Source organism: Lethenteron reissneri, chromosome 28 (assembly GCF_015708825.2).
Source record: "Lethenteron reissneri isolate LAM-NWPU_2019-01 chromosome 28, ASM1570882v1, whole genome shotgun sequence".
NCBI classification, from domain to species: domain Eukaryota; kingdom Metazoa; phylum Chordata; class Hyperoartia; order Petromyzontiformes; family Petromyzontidae; genus Lethenteron; species Lethenteron reissneri.
Window position 1 is genome coordinate 10,024,116 of NC_083806.1, and position 26,856 is coordinate 10,050,971.

General features: G+C 50.9%; 1 protein-coding gene across 2 annotated transcripts in view; it reads left to right on the top strand.

Moving 5' to 3' along the window:
- LOC133348939 (small G protein signaling modulator 1-like) overlaps positions 1-26,856 on the top strand; it is a 165,433-nt gene that overhangs the window by 82,352 nt on the left and 56,225 nt on the right. For both annotated transcript variants that reach the window (XM_061562082.1, XM_061562083.1), the window contains exons 3-5: positions 20,840-21,005; positions 23,260-23,340; positions 25,517-25,669. In XM_061562082.1, the coding sequence (XP_061418066.1) occupies positions 20,840-21,005; positions 23,260-23,340; positions 25,517-25,669 (400 nt within the window). The remainder of the gene's footprint in view (positions 1-20,839; positions 21,006-23,259; positions 23,341-25,516; positions 25,670-26,856) is intronic.

The following is a 26,856-nucleotide window of genomic DNA, read 5'->3' on the forward strand; positions in this document are numbered from 1 at the left end:
GTTGATTTATCCCCACAGGATTATATTATTATTATTTGAATCACTGTCAACATTTAAGAGCTTTTTACACAAAAATAGAAACCAAATTAACAGTCTATTTTATCACTTTCCATAGAGGGGAAGAAAACAAAATCTGTAATGTCATGCTCTGTATACACATACTGTGCATGCAGCACGGATACCTACATTGTGGCTTCAGTGACGTTATAAATAAAAAAAATACTGCTCAGTAAAATAAAATACAAAATAGTTTTTGACATGGAGAAACGGCAATGATATCCCACTTCCAAGGTCAACAAAAGTAATGACACGCCATTACCATCGTCATCTACGTTTCCAATCATCGGAAGACTCATGGGCATTTCTTTTTTTTGCCGGCACGTTAATTGCGTGACAAAGTTGTGAATGGGTACCGAATAAGACCGATACGCCGCCCCCCATCAGAAATCGCTCACTAATAAGAGTTGATTTCGATATCCGGCTGCTTACAACAAAATCGCTCCAAATGATGTCACAAGTCCGGCTATGGGCACCGTGTGCGTGACCGAAAAAAAAATAGGCACGCTTGATTTCAGTGTCAAATATTACAGAGAGTACATTGGCAAACCGCATGCAACTTAATTAAAATACTGCACGCATTTCCATCACCCTCACGCGGAGCCTTAGAGATTGGCGTGAAAAGTACGGTCACGTAAAATACGGTCACTTTTTATGGTCGGGTATTTTTCTCTGTTTCTATGTTTATTATTGGCAATTTCGTTGCAGTAAACTAATTAAAAACATAAAAAAAAACACACCACCTAAAACATGTCATACGAGAATGTGCAAAAATAAGCTATTTTAAGTAATGCTTATGTAGCGATCATTCGGCGTTTTTGAAAATCCGGCGCTCACACCCTCCCTGGATTATCGATGATCTGTATATAATCGATGATCTACTGTATCTGTATTCAACTTCATTGGCAGGCCTGAGGCAGCGGTGCAAGTCCCAGATCCCATAGTAGGTGCCAGTTTTTCGATTTGACGAGCAGTTTTTCGATATGACGATTTGCTTTCCAAAAAGTGGAACCTTTTTTTTAATCGATCCCCGTTCGAACGCATGAGCTGGCAGAGTTGCCCCAATGCTGGCATCAGCGCCAACTCACAAGTCAGTTGTGAAGCAAATCACGGAGGAGGTTTGTGACAAGGAAGTTTGTTCATGAAGACATCAGCCACATCCATCGCCTTCTGTGGTTAAGGGCCGTCCATAAATGACGTCACGCACCTAGTGGGTTGGTGGTCACACATTTGTGACGATGTGTGACGATGGGGGGGGGGGGGTTGAGAAATGTGACGTCACATCAAAATGCGCAACTTTAAATAACTATAGACGACACCTTCTACTTAATTGAATAGACTTTTTAATAAATGTTTTCTCCTACAACATCAGAGTGCAGCGCCACATTAAATACGCACTACAATGACAATAGTTTAAAGCGATTTGAAGCATGTTTTATTTGGGGGGGTGGGCAGAGCTTTGTGACGTCATATTTGAGGGGGGGGGTCTGACTTTTTGTGACGCCGTATGACGAAGGGGGGGGAGGGGGGTAAAAAATCGTCCCAAATCGCGTGACGTCATTTATGGACGGCCCCTTAGCCGAGGCATGCGTGTGTTTGTCTGGTGAGCTGTCACCCGAGTTCGATTCCTGCTTGCGTCCAACACCAGTGAAGATTATCTGAACCGCTGCTGGACCTCCTCTAGATCTACTCAGCCTCAAATGAGTACCTGCTGCGGAGTGCATAAACATCCTAGATTTGAAGCTTTCGTGACTGCAAGGATTCATATTCTTAGGTTTTTTCGGTAAAGTCACGTAGGTAAAAAAATTAAATTAATTAAAAGTAAAATAAAAAATAAAATAAAAATCACGACGTTTCTATCGTGCTGTGACGGTTCCACCTGAAGACGGACGCTTGTGTTGCCTCCGAAACGTCGTGATTTTTATTTTATTTTTTATTTTACTTTTATAAATTTTTTACCTACGTGACTTTACCGAAAAACCCTAAGAATATGCATAAACATCGCCACTGGGGAGACAAAGGCGGCCGAGCGTGGTGCTGGCCGTGTCGGCCTTCATAGCTGCTCGCGACTTGTGTTTATTTTGCTAATCAGACGCAGCGGCCGCCGCACAGAGACTCCCGTCGAGGCGATGAATGCCCCAAAGAGAGCAAAGTGTCCAGGCAGGCACCCCCGCCGTTATAATTAAGCCCAGACGGTAAACAGATTAATAATGTAAATACGCCATCACGGCTTTTAAAACGAATTCTTCTTAATAATACAGATACTGTACCTCCAAATATCCTGGGACTTCGTCTGATTATGTAGCCGCATTGATTGCCTCGGTGCTTAAAACTCTGTTAGTGAGTGTGAGCTAAGCAAACACTTTTAATTCCACAGAGGTAAAATGACTTTGGTGCGTGTGGGCAGTGTTGAGGTGGAGTGGGTGGTGGGGGAGCTCGTGTTGGTGATGGTGGGGCTGTGGGAGGAGGTGGGGTGGGTGGCAGGTGACATCTCAGACGCAGTTCGGCTGCTTTGTGCCACCACCACCACAGCTGCCACCACTGCCACCACCCCCTCCCGTCTGCCCACCCACCATGTGATCAATGCCTTCGTGTTGTGGAGCGAGGATCTCGGGGGACAGGGCATTAGCCACCGCCATCGGCTGATGCAACAGTGGTCGCAAACGGGTTTTGATTCCTTACCCGTACCCGTAAACGGGTTTTGATTCCTTACCCGTACCCGTACCCGGCCGCACCAGGGTCGCAACCGGGTACCCGATACCCGTACCCTACCCGATACCCGGCTACCCGTACCCGGCCGGGTACGGGTACCCGTTTGCGACCCTGGTGCGGCCGGGTACGGGTACGGGTAGGCCGTGAGTCACTGGTGAGTCACCGTTTGTCACTCATTTCCCAACGTCTTGTCTCTTCTCACAAATAAACCCACCCGCGCCTGCAACATGACTTCATCCCAGAGGTCACAATCAGGTACCCGATACCCGTACCCTACCCGATACCCGGCCGGGTACGGGTAGCCGGGTATCGGGTAGGGTACGGGTATCAGGTACCCGATTGCGACCTCTGGTGCCTAGGCAGGGCTCGACAAATGGTGGGGAGGCTACGCATCTTGTGCCTCCTCCTGTTGCAGCAGCAGCCGCCACCACGTGACCGACAGGGGCCGTGACAAGGAAGTAGCCACTCCAATTAATCGATTTCAAATCGAAATTTGAAACAATGCGATTAGGTAATCGCAAAGGCTGCGATTTTTTTGCGATTTGAAAAGTCCGATAATTTTCTTATTGGAATTGTTTTATTTTTTGTTATTATTCTAACTTTCTTTATTTAACTTAACAATGGTTCTATATTGATTGTTCTATTTCAATAAAAACATGTTGGAAACAAATTATATATTTTTTAAGTTCTCATCCTTGCATTAGAATATATAGAGCAGTTCATATTTTGATGGTATCATGTGGTAATGCTCCATCAGATGTTTGAAATCTATTACACAGTGAATATTGAACTGAAGCTTGACTTTAAAATGTTTAATCGCAATCGCAATATCTGTCAGAAAAATCGCAATGAGATATTTCCCCCAAATCGTTCAGCCCTAGTCCGCGTGTCCAGTGTCTCTTCACGTCCTCATTTTTAAAACCTCCTCCGTTGCGCGTCTCCGCGTCGTGCCGTCTCCACAACTGCGGTTGTAAGGAGGAGGTCAGAAGTCACGAGGTGAATCGGTGTGCGCCGGGCAGACGTGATAGTCTGTGAAAAATAGGGGAATCGATACACGGTGAGAATGATAAATAAGGAAAATCACCAGAGAAAATGTGTTCGCGCACACATCGGCTGGCTGTAACAAATCGTGGCGTTTCCGTCATTAAACTCAAAAGAGCAAACAAAACCCTTTCAAGTGTCTATCATAGGCAGCAGAAGCAGCAGCAGCAGCTGTGATTTAAAAAAGACATTTTAACAGCTTATATGTTACAGTGGCTTAATCGTGAGAGGTTTATACTGCTGCTAGGGTAATGCTCGTTTCCACGCATACTGTCCCATATTTCTCAAAGTCTCTCCCAACTCAAATGTGCGTGGGGAGGGGGGCAAAGCGCCCATCACCGTCGCTGGCCCTGAACCAGAGGTGGGAATTCCACATTCGCATGACGGGGGCGAGTATGGGATTGACCAGTTGAAAGGGTAAAAACCTATTACTATATTTTGCCACTGGTAAAGGAGGTCTCATAGTGTAAATGCTTACCACGAGCTCTCAATACTCTGATAGTGCGCTGTCTTTGAGTTGTACGCCTTTTGGCGTCATCTGGTCCAACACCAATGGAGACGAGGCTCTAAGAAAAGCTGTCTCGGGTGTGGACCAATCAACTTCAAGGACAGTGCATATCTTTATCATCATCAGAGTTGTTTCTTTTTGTTTGCATTTTGACTGCTTGTGTTGTGGTTATTGCAAACATGATGCCGTGTATAAAGGTGTCAGTTTTTGTACCAGTTAAAAGGGTAAAAACCTATTACTATATTTTGCCACCGGTAAAGGAGGTCTCATAGTATGTTGAACTTCTTTCGTACCGTACGTAGCCAGCCGTGCTTATCGGGATGTGTGTGTGTGTGGTGGGGGGTGGGGGACTGAGTCTCTCTGATGTGTTTTTCTGGCTGGGGCCCACGCGTTTCCCGCCCACTCGATGTACCACCCCACACCCCCCGGCATCACTCCTGAAGCTTCCTTCGGAAAACCGATCCCGGCGTCGATGCCGTTTGCTCGCTCCGCTTCCCGAAGAAGCTCCAAGAATCTTGGAGCCAAACGGCCACGGGGCATCGCTGGCCGGAGCAACTCGCGGGACGAGCCGAGTCGCAACGACCCCCGCCTACTGCCCACAGTCGCCCGCGAGACGTGTTCCACTCGAAGCAATGAGCCAGAAATGACTACATGTCAGTCCAGATTTGCTTGAATGGGTCCGTGTTACGTAACTGTAACCACCCCCCCCCCCCCCGACATATCCCCCCTCTCTCTCTCTCTCTCGCTGCTAGCTGTGCAGTTCGAGTGAGCGGTTTTAATTCTAGCTTTGAAGCTTTCGTGACTGCAAGGATTCATATTTTAGGGGTTTTTTCGGTAAAGTCACGTAGGTAAAAAATGTAAATTAAAATTAATAAAAGTAAAATAAAATACAAAATAAAATAATAAAATCACGACGATACAGCAAGCGTGCTGTGACGGTTCCACCTGAAGACGGAAGCTTGTGTTGCCTCCGAAACGTCGTGATTTTATTATTTTATTTTTATTTTACTTTTATTAATTTTAAATTTTTTACCTACGTGACATTACCGAAAAAAACCTAAGAATATGAGCGGTTTTACTTTCGCGCAAGAGCCGAATGGTGCCCGCAAAGCCGCTTCAAGGAGACGTGGCGAGACGAATGTTCTGCGCGTGAGAATGTGTTTTAGGTTTTTTTTTAATCTCTGGTGGTAGGCTGACATTCATATCCGGGATGCTTTGTAAGCAACTGCTCATTAGACCATCCCTTACTCTGACAAAACAAAAAATCCTCCCGCCGCTTATCTTAGATTTCTATAGCGAATTTATCCAAGGCCCTTTACAAGGACTGTGAGTGCTTCAATGAGGGTAACTAGAAGTGGTTTATACGGTGGATGGGGGGGACTAGGGGAGGGCGGTTAGTGGGCACCGGGATAACGGGGGGGGGGGGGGGCTAGGGATGGAGGGAAGGATTGGGGCAAGGGAGACGAGGGGGGGTCATGAGGGATGAGCGGAAACTCGACAGGGAGAGGGGGGGGGGCTTCTCGCTTCGTGTGGGGAGGGAAAGTTTGTTGCAGTGCGAAGGGGGCAAAGAAGGGGAAAAGGGGGGCGGCGGAGACGTTGATTGTGCACATGGAGGCAAAGAAGGGGAAAGGGGGGGGGGTTATTGTGCAAAAGCAGAGAGGGATCGGTGGGGTAGGGGGGAGAACGGTGAGGAGTGGTGGGACAGAGCACTGCTGGCGGGAGGGGATGTTGAGCGAGACGAGGGTGCAAGGAAGACCTCGAGTCGGCCCACAGCACAACGCGGAACACTTCATGTGTCTCATCGCCAAGACGCCTGGCCCGTCACGTCGCCTCCTCGGCCACTTTAATTTGACCCAGAGAGGCGTAAAGAGAGACCCGAGTGTCGCGTTCAGGGTGAAATGGACAAGGGATGCGAGAGCGAGAGAGAGAGAGCGAGCGAGAGGAGGTAGAGGGGGGGCAGAGAGGGGAGGGGTTTACATAAAGCAAATATTTAAAAAACAAAATGATGAACGAAGCAAAGTGCCGACTACACCAAGCATCTTTTTGTTTCCTCTGATCGTAAAAAAAAAATAAGAAAAAAAAATTAACCCGTAAAAACAAAGTTTTTCACTATAAATCCTTTATATGCGTGGCGGCTAGAGTCCTCTCGTCCTCTGGCTTGAGATGGCTGCCACCTATGGGTCAGATTGTGTGCCAGCATTAACCAATTGGTAAATAAATATTTTTAAAAAAATCCCTAAACAGTGTAAAATTTTGGAAAAAAATTTTCACGAACATTAATTGTCTCGCACAACGAGTCGGTGTGTAAAATGTCAGCTCCATTGGATCACGGGAAGTGGGTTAAAAAACGACCGAAAGATTTGCACGGTCCTAAGCAAGCAAGCGAACTTAATATAAAGGATTTAAAAAGAGAGCGAGAGAGAGAGACGTTCTAAATGATGTAGCCGCACAGAGTTTCTGTGTGGGGGGGGGGGCAGCTCTGTTGGAGGAGAGCCTCCAGTGAGACGGTGCTTCGCATTGGCGGTGCCTCTCCCTGTGCGGGCCCCGATGTGGCTGAAGAGACTTGATTGATTGTGGATTTGGAGGCTCAATGCCTCCAGGGAGGAGGAGGGGGAATCCCGTTACTCGGGCCCAGGGTCTTTACTCGATTGTGATGCCATCTGGAGGAGCGTGGCGTTTCATACAGCGCGGCCACAACTTCACCTGGGCAGCCTCACTCCGGCTACCACCGGAGTTCATATTTGTCATTGGCACTGTGCGTGTGTGTCTGTGTGTCTCTGTTTGTGTGTCTCTGTGTATGTATCTGTGTGTGTGTGTCTGTGGGGAGCGGTAGTGTAGTGGTTAGCGTGCTGCACTACGAACCTGGCGATCCGGGTTCGATTCCCGCTCACGGCAAACACCAGTGACGATTATCTGAACCGGTCTTGAGCCTCCCCTAGGTCGACTCAGCCTCAAATGAGTACCTGGTGCGGTGTGTAAACATCGCCACTGGGGAGACAAAGGCGGTAGGGCGTGGTGCTGGCCACCCACCCCTCGTGTACCGTTCCAGCCTTCATAGTGCTCGCTAACAGCACTTGCCCCTACAGTCTATTAAGGCTATACGGGGGATCTTTATCTTTGTCTCTATTTGTGTGCGTCTCTATGTGTGTGCGTCTCTATGTGTGTGCGTCTCTATGTGTGTGCGTCTCTATGTGTGTGTGTCTCTGTGATGATCTCCCAAGCAAAATGCTGAGGGAGGGTGGCGTTTGTGCACAGACTGCCCTACATGACATCATAACAACAGTCTGGACCACTGGACGTGACTCGCACGGCCCTCGGGTGACATACATGCAAACAAGTGGATTGGTCATCGAGAAATTTCTTGAGTTGAATTCATGAGATTATGTGAATATACCGGAGTGTGTTCGCGGACCGCGATTAAAGGAAAATATCTGCAACAGGCGAAGTGCACCTTGTTACCAAGTTGTAACGGACCTTGCATGGAGCAGCCCCTGTTGGAAAGATATCCGATATTTCAGTAATTTTTTTGAGTGTGACACTCAATTCTAATGCGGTTATGCTGCTTCGCATTATTCCCGCGAATGTGTTAACCAGCGTGGAGCGGTCGATACCAACGGAATTGATGTTCTTCGTTAGGAAAAAAAATGATCGCGTGATTGATCACTGAGCATAGGTATTGATTCCAGGAATACATTGCATCGCAAAATTAGCGCGACTCTTTGAATGTGGTGCAGGCATTTTTCCATTTGTCGCTGTTTTTGTTGTTGCTGATGGGCAGCATCGCAGTCTACGGACGTTGAGGCATTGGACAGACTTTGAGCTGGGAAGGCATCGTCTCTGTACATCACAGCAATGCATTTGTGCACAGGCAGGATAGGAGCGGTCACGGTGTGTGGCTCGCTGTGCCCTGAACCCCTCTCCCGACCTGAGTTCGATTCCCCGCCTTGACAAACACCAGTAGCAAGGTGATAACTCAACTTGTCCTGACTAGAATAATGACGTCCCCTCGCTTAGCTCAACTCTTGGACCGTGTTGTTGTATGAATAACAATGGGACATTTCAACGTGACATAGCATAGCCTCGCCCATGCCTACATTAGAAGTTGTTGAAAACTATTTTTTTTTATTGGATCGCTCCGCTCTCCAGCCCACGGAGGCGATGGAGGCCACGGCGGCCGGAGGGAGTGGAAGGGGAACCCAGCTCTAGAGAGCTTCAGGAACTCAGCTCTAGGGAACTTCAGGATCTCAGCTCCAGGGAGTTTCAGGAACTCAGCTCTGGGGAGCTTCGCGGCTCGTGCTGGCTGGGGGAATTTTATCGGCTTCTGCTGATGATTATAGAACGCTACAATGGAATGCGTTTGGGCCCACCGAGTACCGTTTTGCAGTGTTCTCGGCATTAAATAAGTCACAAACTGGTCCCTGATTTGCTTTGTTTCAACTCGGTTCAGGGGGCCCATTGTTTGATGGAATAAATCGTTGTTTTATGTTTTTAAACTTTTGTTTGGCGACGAAGCAGAAAGCATGCCCGTTCTGTTGTTCTAACCCCTAGGACATGGCGTAATGATTTTATTTAAACTACAACACGCTCGTCTTGCTCTGTCGGTGTCCGCACATGTTGCTGTGTCAGGTGTCGTGGAGAGGAAATTGAGCACAAGCAGAACAAGTATAACCCGTAAAAACAAAGTTTTTCACTATAAATCCTTTATATGTGTGGCGGCTAGAGTCCTCTCGTCCTCTGGCTTGAGATGGCTGCCACCTATGGGTCAGATGATTGCATTGCACCATTAAGCAATTGGTAATTAAATATAATATTTTTGTCCTAAAAAGTGTAAAATTTTGGAAAAACATTTTCACGAACATTAATTGTCACGCACAACGAGTCTGTGTGGAAAATGTCAGCTCGATTGGATCACGGGAAGTGGGTTAAAAAACGACCGAAAGATTTGCACGGTCCTAAGCAAGCAAGCGAACTTAATATAAAGGATTTTAAAAAAAGAAGTTGACCGCCAGCCAGGGAGAGGTAAACAACCTGGCAGAGCGCACAGGCCTGGAAAGTGACATCTCAGCACTTGTAGTGATGCGCTAGACACACAAACATTTGTTTTTTTCTTCTCTGTTCTTTAGAAGATGAGGATGTAATTGTTGACAGCGTGGAGCATATGAGTAATTTCAGACTACTTAGCTGTGTCTGTTGTTCTTCTTTGTAATCTCAGAATTGGTTACAACCAAATTTACAGAAGTAACTTCATAACCTGGACATTATTGACCCATTAAAGCCTGAACGAGCTCTCACAATCTTAATTTGAAGCTTTCGTGACTGCAGGAATCCATACTCTTTGGTTCTTTCGAATGTCAGCAGTTATGATGACGGTCGCTTGTGTTGCGATCGAAACGTCGTGATTTATTTTATTTTATACCTACGTAACTTTACCGAAAGAACCAAAGAGTATGAGCTCTCACGACTTTTTTTGCGTGCCGTTTTGGATTGTGGGAGAAAAACCAGTGGACCTGGAGAAACCCAACTCATGCACGTGCATATATCTCAAACCTCTGCACATATAGACTCAATAATCCATATCTATGCTGTCATCTTCTGGACACGTCACAGATCAACCCTACAACGCATTGTATCCCCAGTCTGCCATCCATGAGTTATCCAGGCTTTAACTGGGTAACAATGAGGTGGTCGATCAGGTCTTAACTAAGGGAATAGAAACGAATAACATTATCTTAAAACACGAATGTACGTTGATAATTGGTTCTTTACCCTTCTATCTGGCAACAAAACTGACACCTTTTTTTGTTGCCAGATAGAAGGGTAAAGAACCAATTATCATATTTTTACTGGCAAATGAGGTCCCCATAGTGTAGATACGAATGTACGTGCCATGACAACGCTGATGCCAAAATCAATGCCCTTTTGTCAATCCACTGCTGGATGAGGGCCAGGCGATATAAACGAATTGTAATTAAAAAACTCAGACGAACTGATATCAACGCTTAAATACTGCCAAGTGTGCATAACAAACGTGTGGTGGCAAAGATCAGAGAGAAAAAAACCACCCAAACTTTTGCAAACTACCACGCGGGCACAGACGCAACAACGAGGCCCGGCTTCGCAAGCCTCGCCTCGGTTGTAAGAAGAGGAGGAAGCGTGGCAATTTCAATGAACACCGATGGGGGCCCAGCATTTTTTGGTTTGTTTCAAACGAGCCGCACCATCAACTGGCGTATGAGGGCCCCTTGTCGCATTGGACGGGTGGCCGGGTGAAGAAAAAGAAAAAACAAGAAGAGCGGAAGGAGACATCGTGCGTGGCGCAGACGGCGGCTTAAATCACCGCCGACTTGGTGGCCGTAAATGCAAAAGCGGCCAATGATTTGCGCTGCGCTGGCTGCCAGCCTCCCGTTGGCTCGGATCTCTGGTAATTACAGCCGTGTGGTGGCGTGCACACACCCAACCCGTAATTCGCTCGTGATTAATTTGTCCGCGCTCTGCATGGCTCATGGGTGTGGGTCTGGCAAAAACAACCCCCTACCTCCTCGTGGTGCCGGACGGCAACGCTGTGGTGGGCAGTGCCGTGGGGAGAGAGCCAACTTAGATTGGCCTTTCCCTTCATGGCGTTTGTAACCACCGCAGCGGCCAAATGGGGGCTCTGGACGGGTGCGAGGGGCTGGTAACCCCTCCACCTTCAATTAACTACCACTAAACTACGATGTAAAAAACGTATTAAACTTGTAACGGAGGCCCCGGGGGGACAGGCGTCAATGACGTATCCTGGCCATCATAACAACAGTCTGGACCACTGGACGGGTTCTGCAGGATTTGAAGGATGCCCTGGTTGTCCCCCTCTTTAAGAAGGGGGACCACACAGACTGTAACAACTACAGGGGCATCTCACTCCTCAATGTGCCGGGAAATGTCCTGGCAAGGATTATTCAACATCGCCTTGCCAGGCACGCTGAGGAGAGGCTTGCGGAGCCCCAATGTGGTTTCAGGAAAGGGCGGTCCTGCACAGATGCCATATTTTCTGTCCGTCTGCTACAGCAGAGGTGTAGGGAATTCCAACAAGACCTACATCTCTGCTTTATTGACCTGATCAAGGCCTATGAGACCATCAGGAGGCCTGGGCTCTGGGTTGTGCTTCGTGCTTTTGGAGTCCCTGACCCGCTGCTCACGACCATTAAGGACCTTCATGATGGTGAGCGGGCCCAGGTAAAACTACAAGGCAGGGAGTCGAAGCCATTCCCCATTCACTTTGGCGTGCGACAGGGATGTCCTCTGGCTCCCACATTATTTAACATCTATTTCGACCATGTAGTTCGTGAAGCCGTCAATAGCTGTACCGGAGGAATTTCCATCTGGTACAGATACAATTGGAGGCTGATCGATGCCCGGGTGCGGTCAAGGGATGGCTCCCTATTGCTCAACCATGTTATTTATGCCGATGATATGGTAATTGCTGCTCAATCAGAGGAGGAGTTGGAGGCGTTGCTGCTGAACCTGGAGCTTGCCACTAAGAGGTGGGGACTTACCATCAGCCCCACCAAAACTAAGCACCTGCCTGGGTATTTTGTACCATCGGACACTCCACCCCCACAACTCCCAATTGGTGATAGGGCAGTTGTGGAGAGAGTGGATAGTTTCCCATACCTGGGCAGTCTCACTCCGAATCAGTCGAGCGGCATTATCTTTTCATCGGTTGCGTAATGCTGTGTGGAAACTACCTGGTCTATCGCTCCGCAACGAAGCTTCAGGTCTTCTCGCCCACAGTCGTTCCCTCCCTTCTCTATGCTTGCGAAACATAGACCCCCCTAATGGAACATCTTCGCCGGTTAGAAACATTTAGGCTGGCCTGCCTACGATCCATTCTGGGTTTAACCAGGCTGGATTGTGTGAGGAGCTCACATATTCTTGAAAGATCTGGACAAAGTCCCATCAGTGAGCTCTTTCAGCAGGCAAGGCTGCATTTTGCTGGGTCATGTATCCCGCATGCCCAGCCACCGCATGCCTAAACAGCTTTTGTTCGGCCGGATCGAGGGGGCTAAACGGACGCGGCACGGGCTAGAGAAGAGATGGAGTGACGTGGTACAGGAGGATGTGGAGTTGAGTGGACTTGCCGATGACTGGTACCAGCGGTGTCAAGATCGGCCTCTGTGGAGGAGGCTCGTGAAGGACGCTACTGGGCAGTTGGAGGCTGTCGCCCTCCAACAACAACGGAGGGAGGAGGAGCGACGCTCACAACAACAAGTGGAGCGCCAGGTAGCTAAAACACAGCAAGTTGGCACGGTAGAGGACACAGGTGGTGCATCAGCCAGTCATCTCAGTCAGTCGACCCGTGGCACCTGAGTCTGCCCCGTGACCTCCTACCAGCGGGCGTTCGACACTTCACGTGGCCTCAACGTACACCTAGTCTGGCACAAGCGTCATGGTGACGTCACCGCCACTTAGTGGCGAATGGCGGTTGTTGTTGTTGTGGGTCTGGGGGTGTGTGTGTGTACAGGGATGGGGATCAGGTGGGTGGGCACAGGCAAAAAACACAGAGGCGGACAGATGGATTGATGGGGTGGCCCTGGGCAGGAAAATGCTTGGATGCAGACGAAGTGATGCACTTACATACATAGTCCTACAGATATATCATAATAATGTGCAGCTTTTTGTCAATCCACTGTTAGGGTGAAGGCCTCCCCTTCACCAGGACAGTTTTAGGAGGTTGTTTCACCATACTTCACCACGCGAGTGAGTGCGGGTTGGTGAATGTGTAAGCCACAGGTCCGGTTCGGGTGTCACTCACCACGGATGCTGTTGCCGTGTGACCGGGAATGGAACTCGGTTCCTCTGTTTCATAACTCAGTGAGCTAGCCACTGCTCCACCCCCAATATCTATTCTTTATAGGCACACAGGCGTACACAGTAGAGAATGTGCTTCGCAAGGACTCGCATTTGGAAGATTGTGAATGTATTTACTCAGGGTAGGCATCGACTCAATATTATCTCTCTTCGGCGATTACACTGAGTTCTCAAGCGCAGTGAGTTTATGGCCGCAGCCAGGTCATGAAAGACCGAGTAGAAAAACAGTTTAGATTTGGGGGGGGGAAGGGGTGGTTTGCACAAAATATTCAGCTCTGAGATATTAAAATACTATATTAGAGTGCTGCGAACATTATTCTCTTTGCTTGGCGTGTGGTGAAGTTCTGTCACGTGGTAAAGTACTGTCACGTGGTCAAGTTCTGTCACTGTCACGTGGTCAAGTTCTGTCACTGTCACGTGGTAAAGTTCTGTCACTGTCACGTGGTAAAGTTCTGTCACTGTCACGTGGTCAAGTGCTGCCCCTGTCACGTGGTAAAGTTCTGTCACTGTCACGTGGTCAAGTGCTGCCCCTGTCACGTGGTAAAGTTCTGTCACTTGTCACGTGGTAAAGTGCTGCCCCTGGCGCGTGGTCAAGTTCTGTCACTTGTCACGTGGTCAAGTGCTGCCCCTGTCACGTGGTAAAGTTCTGTCACTGTCACGTGGTCAAGTGCTGCCCCTGTCACGTGGTAAAGTTCTGTCACTTGTCACGTGGTAAAGTGCTGCCCCTGTCACGTGGTAAAGTTCTGTCACTTGTCACGTGGCAAAGTGCTGCCCCTGTCGCGTGGTAAAGTTCTGTCACGTGGTAAAGTTCTGTCACTGTCACCTGGCAAAGTGCTGCCCCTGTCACGTGGTCAAGTTCTGTCACTGTCACGTGGTGAAGTTCTGTCACTGTCACGTGGCAAAGTGCTGCCCCTGGCGCGTGGTAAAGTGCTGCCCCCTGCAGTGTGGAGCAACGTGGCTCTACCCCAACGTGGAGGGTTTCCGATGGCACGACCAGGATAAAGTTTGGGCTTTTTTTATATAAAGATATTGCTCACGTTAGGCTGCACAACACTGCCTCCGTTTTCTCCAACGTCATCCCTCAGCGCCATCCTCCAGCGCAACCCCAGATGCCCGATTTAAACTTCTCTATGTTATACATCCACAAGATAGACGAGAATCATTCACGGCATTGTGACATTTTTCGTGTCCTCACTTTTATCGTGCCAGTCTCGAACGCGAATGTGTGCTGTGTGCGTGACTGCGCGCGTAAATTGTTGAACCCCGTTTGAAAAAAAAGTCGTGTCCTTGTTTATTTGCTTACGTTGTCACAAGGCTCTGCGGCTGCGTGCGTTTCTGAAATGTATTTCGAGTGGCTTCGTGTGGACCTGAAGCAAGGCTTGACGTTAAATATTCATGAACCTGTTGATTCCATACAGCTCCAATGCAAGCATCTCAGACACACACACACAGCAAAGCGGTCTTTTGTCAGTGCAGTACCCCCTTGTCTGAGGAGTTAATGTCATACGATTGTATGTAGTGCACGCTACAGTTCTCAGGTAAATGTTTAATGGATCAACTTGCCAGACCTCAGAGCCATTCAGTGACTTTGTCTGCCTCCTCTGGGCTCCACGTTGATACAATCGTGGGCACAAATACAGCGATAGGACTACGATATGCCGTACAATATATTTCAGAGTATATCCAGAGAAATCCCATGCACATAGAGGGCTGCGATCCACGTGCTCTCTGGCCTCCTAAAGGCGCCTCACTGCCCTGCAGGTTTGAGCGTCTCGCTCGCGTGATCTCCGCGCGTGCCATCAACCCCACCTCGGAGTTTTTGGAATTGCAGCCGCGCGCCACCACGTCTGGCTTGATCTCGTCACGAAGCTTGATCTCTGCTCACATGATTTGAGGATAGATGCTCTCGATGATTAGGCGGTCTGAAACCTCTCGCCGCACCGCGCGAATTTTCTATTCCGACGGAAAGGTTAGAATTTGACTGCCAGCGAGGAGTGCAAGAACATTGCTCCTGAAATTGCAGCTGCCAGCTCGCTCTGCCATCACCGCGGATGATTGAGCGGGGCCCACCGGTTGCGGCACTTGTGCTGCGACTGCGGTGACACAACACAAATAGCCAGCCAACGTTGCACAGAGAGACAGAGAGAGAGATTGAGTGAGAGGGCGTTTGGCGATCACACCCAATTCCAGCACCATGATTACATCAAGAGGCAAGGAAATAACAAAGCTGCATCTGGTAGTTTCAGGTTTGAGTGCTGATGCATTACAACACACCCCCCCTCCCACCCCCACGTAACCACAAATGATTTGTGAAAAGTTTGCCAATTGCGATGCGGTAAACAGGGCGGCTTGATAGTGTGGTGTCGGACACATTTATTCTCGAGGTGGGAGCGTGCATGGGTTTTGCCGGTTCGAATCGCAACATTTACTTTGCTCCCATAACACTGTGGAGGCAATAGCACTGGTCGGAAGTGGAACATGACATCCCTAAATGCGATGAACTTGAAAGAGAAGATCAGCGTATGTGGGGATGCCCACAAATTGACACCCTGACGATCGAGTCATGCAATTCATGACAGGATAATGTGATGCCGAAGTATCCCCTAAGAGCTTTGACATTAAACAAGTTATTCATTTAAAATCCAGCTATTACATTTTTTTGTACCGTTTTTATTATCACCACCATCATCATCATTATCACGCCCGTACTTCTTGCAGTGCTTGGGCATCCGACCTGGGTGCATTTGTATGCAATTTGCGGTTGCTAGGAAACGGCAGCGCATCAGAACCCCCGTCTCATTAAACGCCGGTGGTGGTTTGACCCGACTCTGTGCGATTATGGGGATGTGACATTTTCTGTCTGGCAACAGTTTTCTCTCTCTCAGTGTTACTCATGCAGGGGGCGGGTGGGGGGAGCATCGGAAATTGCAGAATTGTAAATTTTTGGTGAAAGGTCCAATCTGTGGGTGTATTTAATTACACAAACGAAAAAACCAGGCGCTGTGGGGCAGAAGTTGGCATGGACATGTCTCAATTTAAGTAAAAAAAAAAGAGAACTTTTACGGATTTTTTTTGTTATAGAAAACCTGATGCTGCTATATGGTGGGATGGTTAGCACACTGGAACTTGCAATCCAGAGGTCGCAATCCACCACGTTTTCCACTCCTCCGCACTGCCCATGTTCGATCTTCCCACATCTGTCCACCCAGCAATTTGTGTGTGTTTGTTGAACTTTCGCACCGTACGTAGCCAACCGTGCTAATCGGAAATGCGGCGGGAAGGACAACAAACTAACACACAAAAATCAGTTCCAAAGAAATGAGCTTTCAATCTAGATTTTAAAGTGCACAGCTGCAGTGACTTCCTAATATCACGAGTGCGTTCCAGACGGCCGCAGAAGTGCACCTGAAAGCGCGCGATGCAAGTGACCGTCTTTGTTCGATGGCCAGCCAAAACGGTTCGATGGCTCAGAACGTGATGAGGTGAAGAGTGGGGGGACCAACCCCTTATCCGAGCTGTCTGGCTGGCCTGGATGTCTCGCGGGGGAAGGGGGTTGATTCTTCGCGATTGTGGGAAACCCTCCATCCGTGTTCTTATTGACCTTGCTGTCGTTTCAGATTTTCCTTTCGTCATTTCCCCCAGTTTGTATCCTGATTGCGCTGTCGCCCTCATGCAATTGGATGACGAACCCCACTCGCGAACTCCGACAGAGCAGTGCGTCGCCAAGTCCATTGAATGAGACTTTGTAGAGCTGCTTTAAAGCATCTCTGCCGGTGACTTCTTGTGGTGGCGGTAGCGCATGCCTGTGATCCAGCACTCTGGAGGCGAGGGTTGTTGGATCATGAAAAATGTTGTGAAACTCTTTTCCCGTGGGCGAGGAGGTGACGTATCCTGGTTTTACGGGAGAATGCGGTACATCATGTGGACTCATCTCTGTCCGTTTACATTTGTTCGGGGATATGACATCGCCTCTTTGTGGGCGTGGATTTTCTACCGGGCGATCCGGTGTCATCCCACGTGTATAATAAACATTCGTCATGAATTGGCTAAAAACATCTTTGAAAAACAAACCAATGCAGGACCCTCTTGGGAAAAAAAGACCTTGGGCACAAAGTGCCATTATTGGATAAATAAATAAAAAATACTTTAATTATTATTATCCATACTCGCGTAGAACTCTCCCCTCTCGCTACAGAGAGATGTTCACAACGTGAAAGTCAAATCTTCCCACGCAATGCCACTAATGGGGGTTGTTTGACCATACTTCACCACGCTGGCCAATGTGCAAGAGGGCGTGGGACGGAGGGCTAGACCATTTCCGACATCACTCGGCGCTGATTTTAGGTGCTACCAGGTATCGAACTCGGGTCGCCGCGTTCATAGGGCAGTGCTCTAACCAGTGAACCACCAATAATGTGCATGTTAGATTGCATTACGTGACTTAATGGGATCAATGGTGAGAGAGAGAGATGTGTGTGTGTGTGTGTTAGCGGCTTAGAACTCAGCGGTGCATTCACTGGAGAGAATTACGCGAACTCACAATTCGTTTGCGTGCACCGGCGGGCTTGTGCCAGGAGACGCGATCCGTGGCGTGTCACCGTGCCCAGCAATAACCGCGCTGCATGACCGGTCGTACCGAAATCTCCGCTCTGCCGCTCCGCCGCTCCGCCGCTCCGCCGCTCCGCCAAAGCCGTGCAGCCACCGCCGTGCCATCTGTAACGACGTGGCACCAAACTTGCCAAAACTCGCCATGCTACAGCCTCGTTTTAAATAACGCACCGCGTGCCGATTGTCGCGCGATGCCACGGCATCCGTCCTGTGTCATGCAAAGCCCCCTGGCCCACACGCTGTCGCTCCCTGCTGAGCATCCTCGCTGGCAGACTCAGCAGAATACACCCCCCCCCCCCCCCCCCCCAGGTGACTTTATTGCTTTATTGAGCCCCCAAAATTCTCCGTGGTGGTCACACGGTGACTTTTAAGGCCGGTGCATAGAACGCGTCGCTGCGAAGATGTGCACTCTAGTCTCGTGCTTTGGAATGCAATTCAGGTTTTGCTCAAAAATTGTGAGCAACTGAAATCAACATCGCTCACCGTTGTGTGTGTGCAGGCGCGCGCTAATTGTGCTCTCGACTACTTTCATTCGGCGGACTGTGCTCGAGTGTTGTCGGTCATGGCACCTGACTGAGCAGTTGTCATTGTACGCAGCCGAGTATAGGCCTCGTGGAGACCAAATTTACTGGTAGGAACCACCTGGTTCCACCAGCCCACAGGGGATTATTGTGTCCGTCCGTCCGTCGTGCATCCAAAAATGGGAGGGGTGGGGCTGGGTGGAGAGGGGAGGGTGGGGAGGGGCTGGGTGGGGAGGGTGGGGAGGGGATGGGTGGGGAGGGGAGGGTGGGGAGAGGCTGGGTGGGGCTGGGTGGGGGGTGGGAGGGGTGGGGCTGGGTGGGGTGGGGAGGGGCTGATCACCCCGTGGTGCCCTTATAAAACTCAACGTTTAACCTACTCACGCCGGCTCGCGCCCGCCCTCACAGTCGGGCATATTTGCGGAATACACCACGCCGCCGTTGACCCTGGCCATTGACCGAGCAACCCAACGTTCCTACCAGCTCCCTCCGCAGCAGGAATGTGTTTATCACACCGAGAGCCACTGGCGAGAGTTGATGAACTCACGACGCCTGCAGTCTCACCACCCTGCAACTGAATTCCCAACAAATCTCAGGCACTTAGCACACGGCCAGTGGTCTGCACGTCGAGGATTCGTAGTTATATTGCGGTTTTTGTTGTTGTTGAAATGTAAAACGTTTTCCTCGCTCAATATTATATTCCCTATTGCGCTATTGGTGTCTTGTCTTGAGATACAGACATGTCCGTATGAAGCCCTTGCAGTGAACATTGTACCTCCTTGTTTTTTGGAACAACAGCCCTCGAACATGCTGTCGCACGAAACCATCGGGACCGAAGTCACTTGGATAGACATCTTCATCCACACCTCCTGTCGTCCCTGAAAATCACGTTTGTCACATCAATCAACACCGCGATGTTCAATTACATCAAAGCAGGAATAAGCATGCGGTAATTAAATGAACGGAGAGCGCATTTGATGATTTGATGAAGACGGGCGTGGTTTTATTTGTTTTGGGCGGTCGTTCAGCGAACGGGCCGAGAGACCGTCAGCCCCCAGTGGCAGGGGACAAACCCGGGGGGGAGGGGGTCTCATCCCATTGGTGCTCGCTCGCTGCTCCCAACATCGGTGACAAACCCCCAAGCGCCGGATGATCCTCGTAGCCAAAGTAGCTACACGTGTAGTAGCTACTACACGTGTAGTAGCTACGGGCCCCGCACTTTCAAGGGCCCCGCGCTAAATTCTTGCAAGCTATCAATTCCGGTTCAGTGATTCTGCACTTACTTTATTACTATAGTACTATACCGCCTTCGACTTTTATGAACGATGAGTGTTTAAGGTTAGCGATTTGTCGTATTATTTGGCTGCATAGCAATTGAAAAAATACAATTACATTACTGTGCAAGTGAAAAAATTGTGTGTTAATATTTACGTGTTTTTTTTTATTTAGGGCCCCTTTATAGAATATGCTACAGGCCCCGCAATAGCTTAAACCGACAGACACTGCCCCCTCCCCACCCCCAGAGCCACCTGGTCTTAACAGCAATTTTGATCAAACCTATTCAACTTCTGTGAAAAGGGAGAGAAAAAAAAAGCAAACAAAAACCAACCCCATTTAAAATGTTAATTCACTTGTGCTGAATTTGAACAACTCCGAAATCAGCTGTCTGCCGACTGCTCATCTTCCATGCGGTCTGTGACGCCCCCACCACCACAACCACCGCCACTACCACCACCCCACCACCACCATCCCCACCACTACCAACACCACAACCACCACCACCATCCCCACCGCCACCACCACCACCATCCCCACCACCACCATCCCCACCACCACCACCATCCCCACCACCACTACCACAACCACCACCACCATCCCCACCGCCACTACCACAACCACCACCACCGCCACTACCACCACCCCACCACCACCATCCCCACCACCACCATCCCCACCACCACTACCACAACCACCGCCACCACCACCATCCCCACCGCCACTACCAACACCACAAACACCACCACCGCCACCATCCCCACCACCACCAACACCACAACCACCACCACCACCACGTCGTCCCCCATATCCTCCACAATCGCTAGTTGCCCCCCCCCTCCCCCGTGTCTCACTCCCTGCACGCAAGCACCCAGCGTGTACCGCCCTGCGTCACTCACGCTCCCCCCCCCCCACTCGCACCCCCACTCAACCCCCCCCACTACCCCCCACTCCCATCCCCCCACTACCTCCCCACTCCCACCCCCCACTCCCATCCACCGACTCCCCCACTCCCCCCCCCACTCCCCTCCCACTCCCCTCCCACTCCCACCCCCCACTCCCCCCCACTCCCACCCCCACTCCCCCCACTCCCCCCCCACTTCAACCCCCCCACTGCCCCCCACCCCACTACCCCCCCACTCCCCCACCACTCCCACCCCCCACTCCCCCCCCACTCCCACCCCCCCACTGCCACCCCCCCACTCCCCCCTACTCCCCCAAACCCCCCCACTCCCCACCCCCCCACCCCCCACCACGTGCGTGGCTCGCAAAGCGTCCGTGGAGTCGTGCCTGCTGCACGGGCTGCGGCGCCGCGCCGCGGGCTTCCTGCGCAGCAACAAAGTGGCGGCGCTCTTCCTCAAGGTGGGCAAGAACTTCCCGCCCGCCTCCGAGCTGTGCCGCCGGGTGCAAGAGATGGAGCTGCTGGTGGAGAGCAGCAGGTGCGCCCCCAGCGGAGAGGGGGGGGGCGGCTCGCGTCTGTATTTGGTGGGGGGTGTTGGGGGGGTCAGTGCCGGATGATCCTAGTAGCTAAAGTAGCTACATAAGTAGTGGCTACACAAGTAGTGGCTACATATGTAGTGGCTACACAAGTAGTGGCTACATAAGTAGTGGCTACATATGTAGTAGCTACACAAGTAATAGCTACACAAGTAGTATCTACACATGTAGTAGCTACACAAGTAGTAGCTACATCTTCTTGGTTCTTTCGGTAAAGTCACGTAGAAGGGAAATAAAATAATAAAAATAAAACATAATAAAATAATTATCACGACGTTTCGGCCACAACGCAAGCAGCCGTCGTCAGGTGAAGAACAGGTCTGTCGGAAAGACAGCGTCTGAATGAACACCACCAGGCTTGGCAGCGTATATTTAAGCTGGGTTGGAGGGGGAAGAGCGCCTTGACAAAGGAATTTGTGACTTTACCGAAAGAACCAAGAAGATTAATCCCTGCAGTCACGAAAGCTTTAAATCAAAATTTAGTAGCTACACATGTAGTAGCTACGGGCCCCGCACTTTCAAGGGCCCCGCGCTAAACGCTTTCAAGCTATCAATTCCGATTCAGTGATTCTGCACTTGCTCTATTGCTATAGTACTATACCGCCTTCAACTTTTACGAACGACTGGGTGTTTGAGGTTAGCGATTTGTCGTATTATCTGGTTGTATAGCAAATTAAAAAATACAATTAATTCACTATGCAAGTTAAAAATTTTTATTTTTTATTTTTTTTAAACGTAGGGCCCCTTTATAACATGTGCTACAGGCCCCGTACCACCTTACTCCGGCACTGTGGGTGCGAGATGGTGGTAGCCTTCTCACGGCAGCGCCCGTTCACGTGGTTGTTTTTTCGAGTCACCGTAAACACAACCGCAAACGGACGCCGTTGATTCGAATCCAGGTGCGGTCGGTAGAGCTAAATGCCGAATAAAAGGCCCAGTTGAGGTCCAGAAAACCGATGGGTCGCGGTCTCTCCCAAGCGGACCAACTAAGACCCTGAAAGGACTCTGAACACCTTAACCGGTGACTTCCTAAACATTGCCTCGCCATCCTCAGCAGGCGGCAAGGCCTAAGGGATCAAATGCTTTAAATTCCACCGCCGGAAATGGCGGCACGTCGACCATAACTGCCGCAGGTGATCACGTGACGGGCATCTATATATAATCTGGCTGTCGCCTGATGATGCCGGTTGTAATTACTGGCGAAACGTCGTACTCGGATTGTAAATGTTGTGGCTTGGCTCTCCAACACACCGGTGTGCTGTACCAGTGACGAATTGGCCACGTTCTGTTTACGTGACAAACCTTTACTAGTTGGCTGTGTCAGGTGGTGGCGGGTTTAACGACACATTTATATATTCAAGCGAATTATATTGTAATTGGTTCTTTACCCTTCTATCTGGCAACAAAACTGGCACCCTTTTTGTTGCCAGATAGAAGGGTAAAGAACCAATTATCATATTTTTACTGGCAAATGAGGTCCCCATAGCGAATTATATTGGTCGCGAAAGCTCATTACGTGTTAAACTGTTTGTGTACTCGTGTACATGTGAGCCCCCGAATGAGGAACGGCCACCTCGATCAGCAGCCGCTTGCCCGGCCAGTGGCTGGCCGGTCGATGTGGGTGACATCGATAGCCGCCGGACACAACGGGAACACTCAAAACAATTTACGAGGCCAGATAGAGAGAGAGACGCGAGGAATGGCCGTCGGTGCGGGACGCGTTCCTGACATACGACCCTAAAGAGCCGGGCGCATTCCACTCAGTCCGATGGGAAATGCGACTGGAACCAAGAATTACGCTCCGTCTCAAAAGGATAGGAACGGACAGACACTAATCGCTTCACAAACAATTATGGGTACATTTCCAAAGAGCCGACACAGACCGGCAGTCACGTGCATTGGATTAACCGATACCGGTTAATAACCTCAACACTGCGGCCACGTTGGTACTTTCGCAAGGCCAACCGGCCCAGCAACGAGAAAGACACCGAAGCCCAATTGAACCAAAGCCCTGAAAACTTCCATAAATTAATACAATTTCTGACAACTACCGCGCGAGTCTGCATCACGGCATGTCATCAAACCACGAGGGAAGGTTTAAATCGTTACGGGCTAATGACGACGACGACGACGAAGCTGGTTTTTTTTTTTCCCCGTGTGTGAGAATACGTTTTTTTTCCTTTCCCATTCCCGCAGCGATTCGGTACAGAGCTTCCTGAGCTCGTTGCACGCCTTGCCGCAGGATCTCCACAACTTGGCCGTGGATCCGCTGTACAGGCAAGTGTCCGCTGCGCCTCTCGGCACGCTCCGCCGAACACTTTTCCGCTCTATAACCGAGCCGGGCCCCGCCGGGGTCATCACGACACAGTCCGCCACCGCGGAGACCGCACCGCAAGTCGCTATGGTGCATTCAGCATAAAATACCAACGTCTGCTTCACAGCAGAAGTTGGTATTTTTGTCTCCCTTTTAATATCTAATTTGTGTTGCTTCTCATTTTTCCCACAAGTGTGTGGTTTCTCAGTGGACCCACATATTACATTAGACTCGACACATTCGTCAATAGCACTGTGGCCTTAATAGGAAAAAAATATATAATAGGCAGCGTTTCGGGAGATGGCCCTTCTTAAGAGCGCATGAACAGATAGGTCAGAGAGACAGAGTGGATATAAGAGTTGAGATTTCATCAGCAGGGAGAAGGGGATCTCCTTCACGGAAGAAGAGGAGGAGGAGATGCGGAGGGTGGTTCGACTTGAGTTTTTTTCTTTCTTGCGAAGAAGTTCCGTGACCCGATCTCAGCGGGAACAATGTGCAAAAGTAGTATTAACCCAGGGCGTCCTGCTGGATTCGAACCGCAAAACCTCTGCAACAACCAACGAACGCGCGACCGTTGGGCCATGGCATCGTCCTCATCCCCCCCCCCCCCCCATCTGTTGCCGCTCGGGGCCAGGGGGCTCCCCCCCCCCGTGTCTCCCCCCGTGTCTGCCCCCCCTCCCCCCGTGTCTCCCCCCGTCTCCTCCAGCCAGCGGGCCTTGGAACAGTTTAACCACCCCCCCCCCCCCCCCCCCGTGGGACGTTGATCGCTCCCTGGCCAAGACATCGCTTGACAATCCGTAGGGTTAGCAAAATGGGTTTCGCTTTTGGGGCCGTCCATAAATGACGTCACGCACATGGGAGGGGAGATGGGGGGGTCAGACATTTGTGACGATGTGTGACGATGGGGGGGGGGGGGTTGAGAAATGTGACGTCACATCAAAATGCGCAACTTTAAATAAATATAAACACGTTCTATTTAATTAAATAGACTTTTTAATAAATGTTTTCTCCTACAACATCAGAGTGCAGCGCCACATTAAATACGCACTACAATGACAATAGTTGAAAGCGATTTGAAGCATGTTTTATTTTTTGGGGGGGGGGGCAGACCTTTGTGACGTCATATTTGAGGGGGGGGGTCTGACTTTTTGTGACGCCGTGTGACGAAAGGGGGGGGGAGGTCAAAAATCGTCAAAAATCGCGTGACATCATCTATGGACGGCCCCTTTTACCCAAGGCTTGACTAAAATACATTGCCTAGAGCCCATCGGTTATCCTTGAGAGACCCCTTGTGAAAGCAGATCAAACTCGCTGTAGGGGATACCCGGGCTGACACGCTCTGACACCCACGATCGGTGTGGTCCCCTTTCAACCGCTTTGCCCCCTCGTCCTTACAATTGTCCTCAGTAATTGTTGTGGCAGTGGCATCTGGTAGTGCCAGCATGGATGGTCCCCCCGGTTGACGGATGAATTGGCGGTCACACGTCGGTGAATTTAAGGCCGGTGCATAGCTGCCCGTGTTGTTGGGGAGAAATGCATCCAGTATATAATCCTTTGCAATGCGGTTAAGGTTTCTGTCAGGTTGTGAGCGACTCAAATGAAATATCGCTCTAGCTATTGCGCTCTTGACAACTTCCATTGGGTGGTCTGCGCGCGAGTGCTGTGGATCACAGCACCTGGCCGAGTAGTTTTCAATGTGCGCATTTGAGTGAAGGCTCACGGAGACCAAATTGAATCCACACGGATGTTGAACTTATTTCGCACCGTACGGAGCCAGCTGTGCCAATCGGAGGTGCAGGGGGGAAGGTATTGGTAGCGTACCGGTTAGCGCGCTGTGAAACGAACCCAGCGACCCGAGTTCGACGATTTTCTCAACCGGTCAAGGGCCTCCCCTAGGTCTACTCAGCCTCAAATAAGTACCCGGTGCGGTGTGTAGTAAACATCGCCACGGGGGCGAGACAAAGGCGGCTCGGGCGTTGTGCTGCCTGCCCACCCGCTTCGCATGCCGTGCCGGCCTTCATGGGTGCTGCTCGCTAACAGCACTTGCCCCAACAGTCTGTGAAGGCTACACGGGGTGTGGTGTGGGGTAATCTTTGTCTTTGTGTGTGTGCGCGTGCCTCTATCTGGGGGGGGGGGCAGGAGGGCGTCGGGCCGCGAGCCCATGAAGCGGCAGACCAGCGCGCAGAAGAGCGCCAACCTGTCCCCCCAGGCGATCCGCCACCTGTGGGTGCGCACGGCGCTCTTCGAGAAGGTGCTCGACAAGGTGGTGCTGTACCTCGTCGAGAACGCCAGGTACGCCGCCGCCACCGCCACCGGCACCGCCACCACCGGCACCAGCACCACCACCGCCGCCACCACCACCGGCACCGCCACCGGCACCGCCGCCACCACCACCACCGCCACCACCGCTGCCACCACCACCACCGCCGCCACCACCACCGCCAACACCACCACCACCGGCACCGCCACCGGCACCGCCGCCACCACCACCACCGCCACCACCACTGCCACCACCACCGCCACCGCCACTGGCACCGCCGCCACCACCACCACCGCCACCACGGCCGCCACCACCACCGCCGCCACCACCACCGGCACCGCCACCGGCACCGCCGCCACCACCGCCACCGCCACCGCCGCCACCACCACCACCGCCACCACCACCACCACCACCGGCACCACCACCACTACCACCACCGGCACCACCACCGGCACCGCCGCCACCACCACCGCCACCACCACCACCACCACCACCGGCACCACCACCACTACCACCACCGGCACCGCCACCAGCACCGCCGCCACCACCACCACCACCGCCACCACCACCACCGGCACCACCACCACTATCACCACCGCCACCGGCACCGCCACCGGCACCACCACCACCACGACCGCCGCCACCGCCGCCACCACCACCACCGCCACCGCCGCCACCACCACTGGCACCACCACCACCACCACCGCCACCACCGCCGCCACCACCACCACCGCCGCCACCACCACCGGCACCGCCGCCGCCACCACCACCACCGCCGCCGCTGCCACCACCGCCACCACCACCACCGGCACCATCGCTGTGCTGAGAAGCGCCGCTTGATCTCAAAATTTGAAAAAAAACACAACGGAATCCCGCCGCTGTCGAGAAATCGTGCGGCGCCCAAGAGTACAAAACGCGTCGTCCTCGCCGACCGCAGGAAGCTTTGAGGGGCTTGGGGGGGTGGGGTGGGGGTCTGGCAATGGCTGCAATGCTTTCATCCGAAATATGTAAAAAAACAATGAAAGATAGAACAATGGTTCTCGCTTTTAATTTTAGTTTTGCTGCTTAAGGCTCTACCAAAGTAAAACAACTGCAATCTTAGATTTTGGGACGGTTTCTGAATGACACCAGGCTCAAACATGTTCATGGGGCACTTCAAATCGAGATTTGGGCGCCTTCAAATGAAAAATCTCGGATTTTTCAGTTTTTCTCCTGTTGT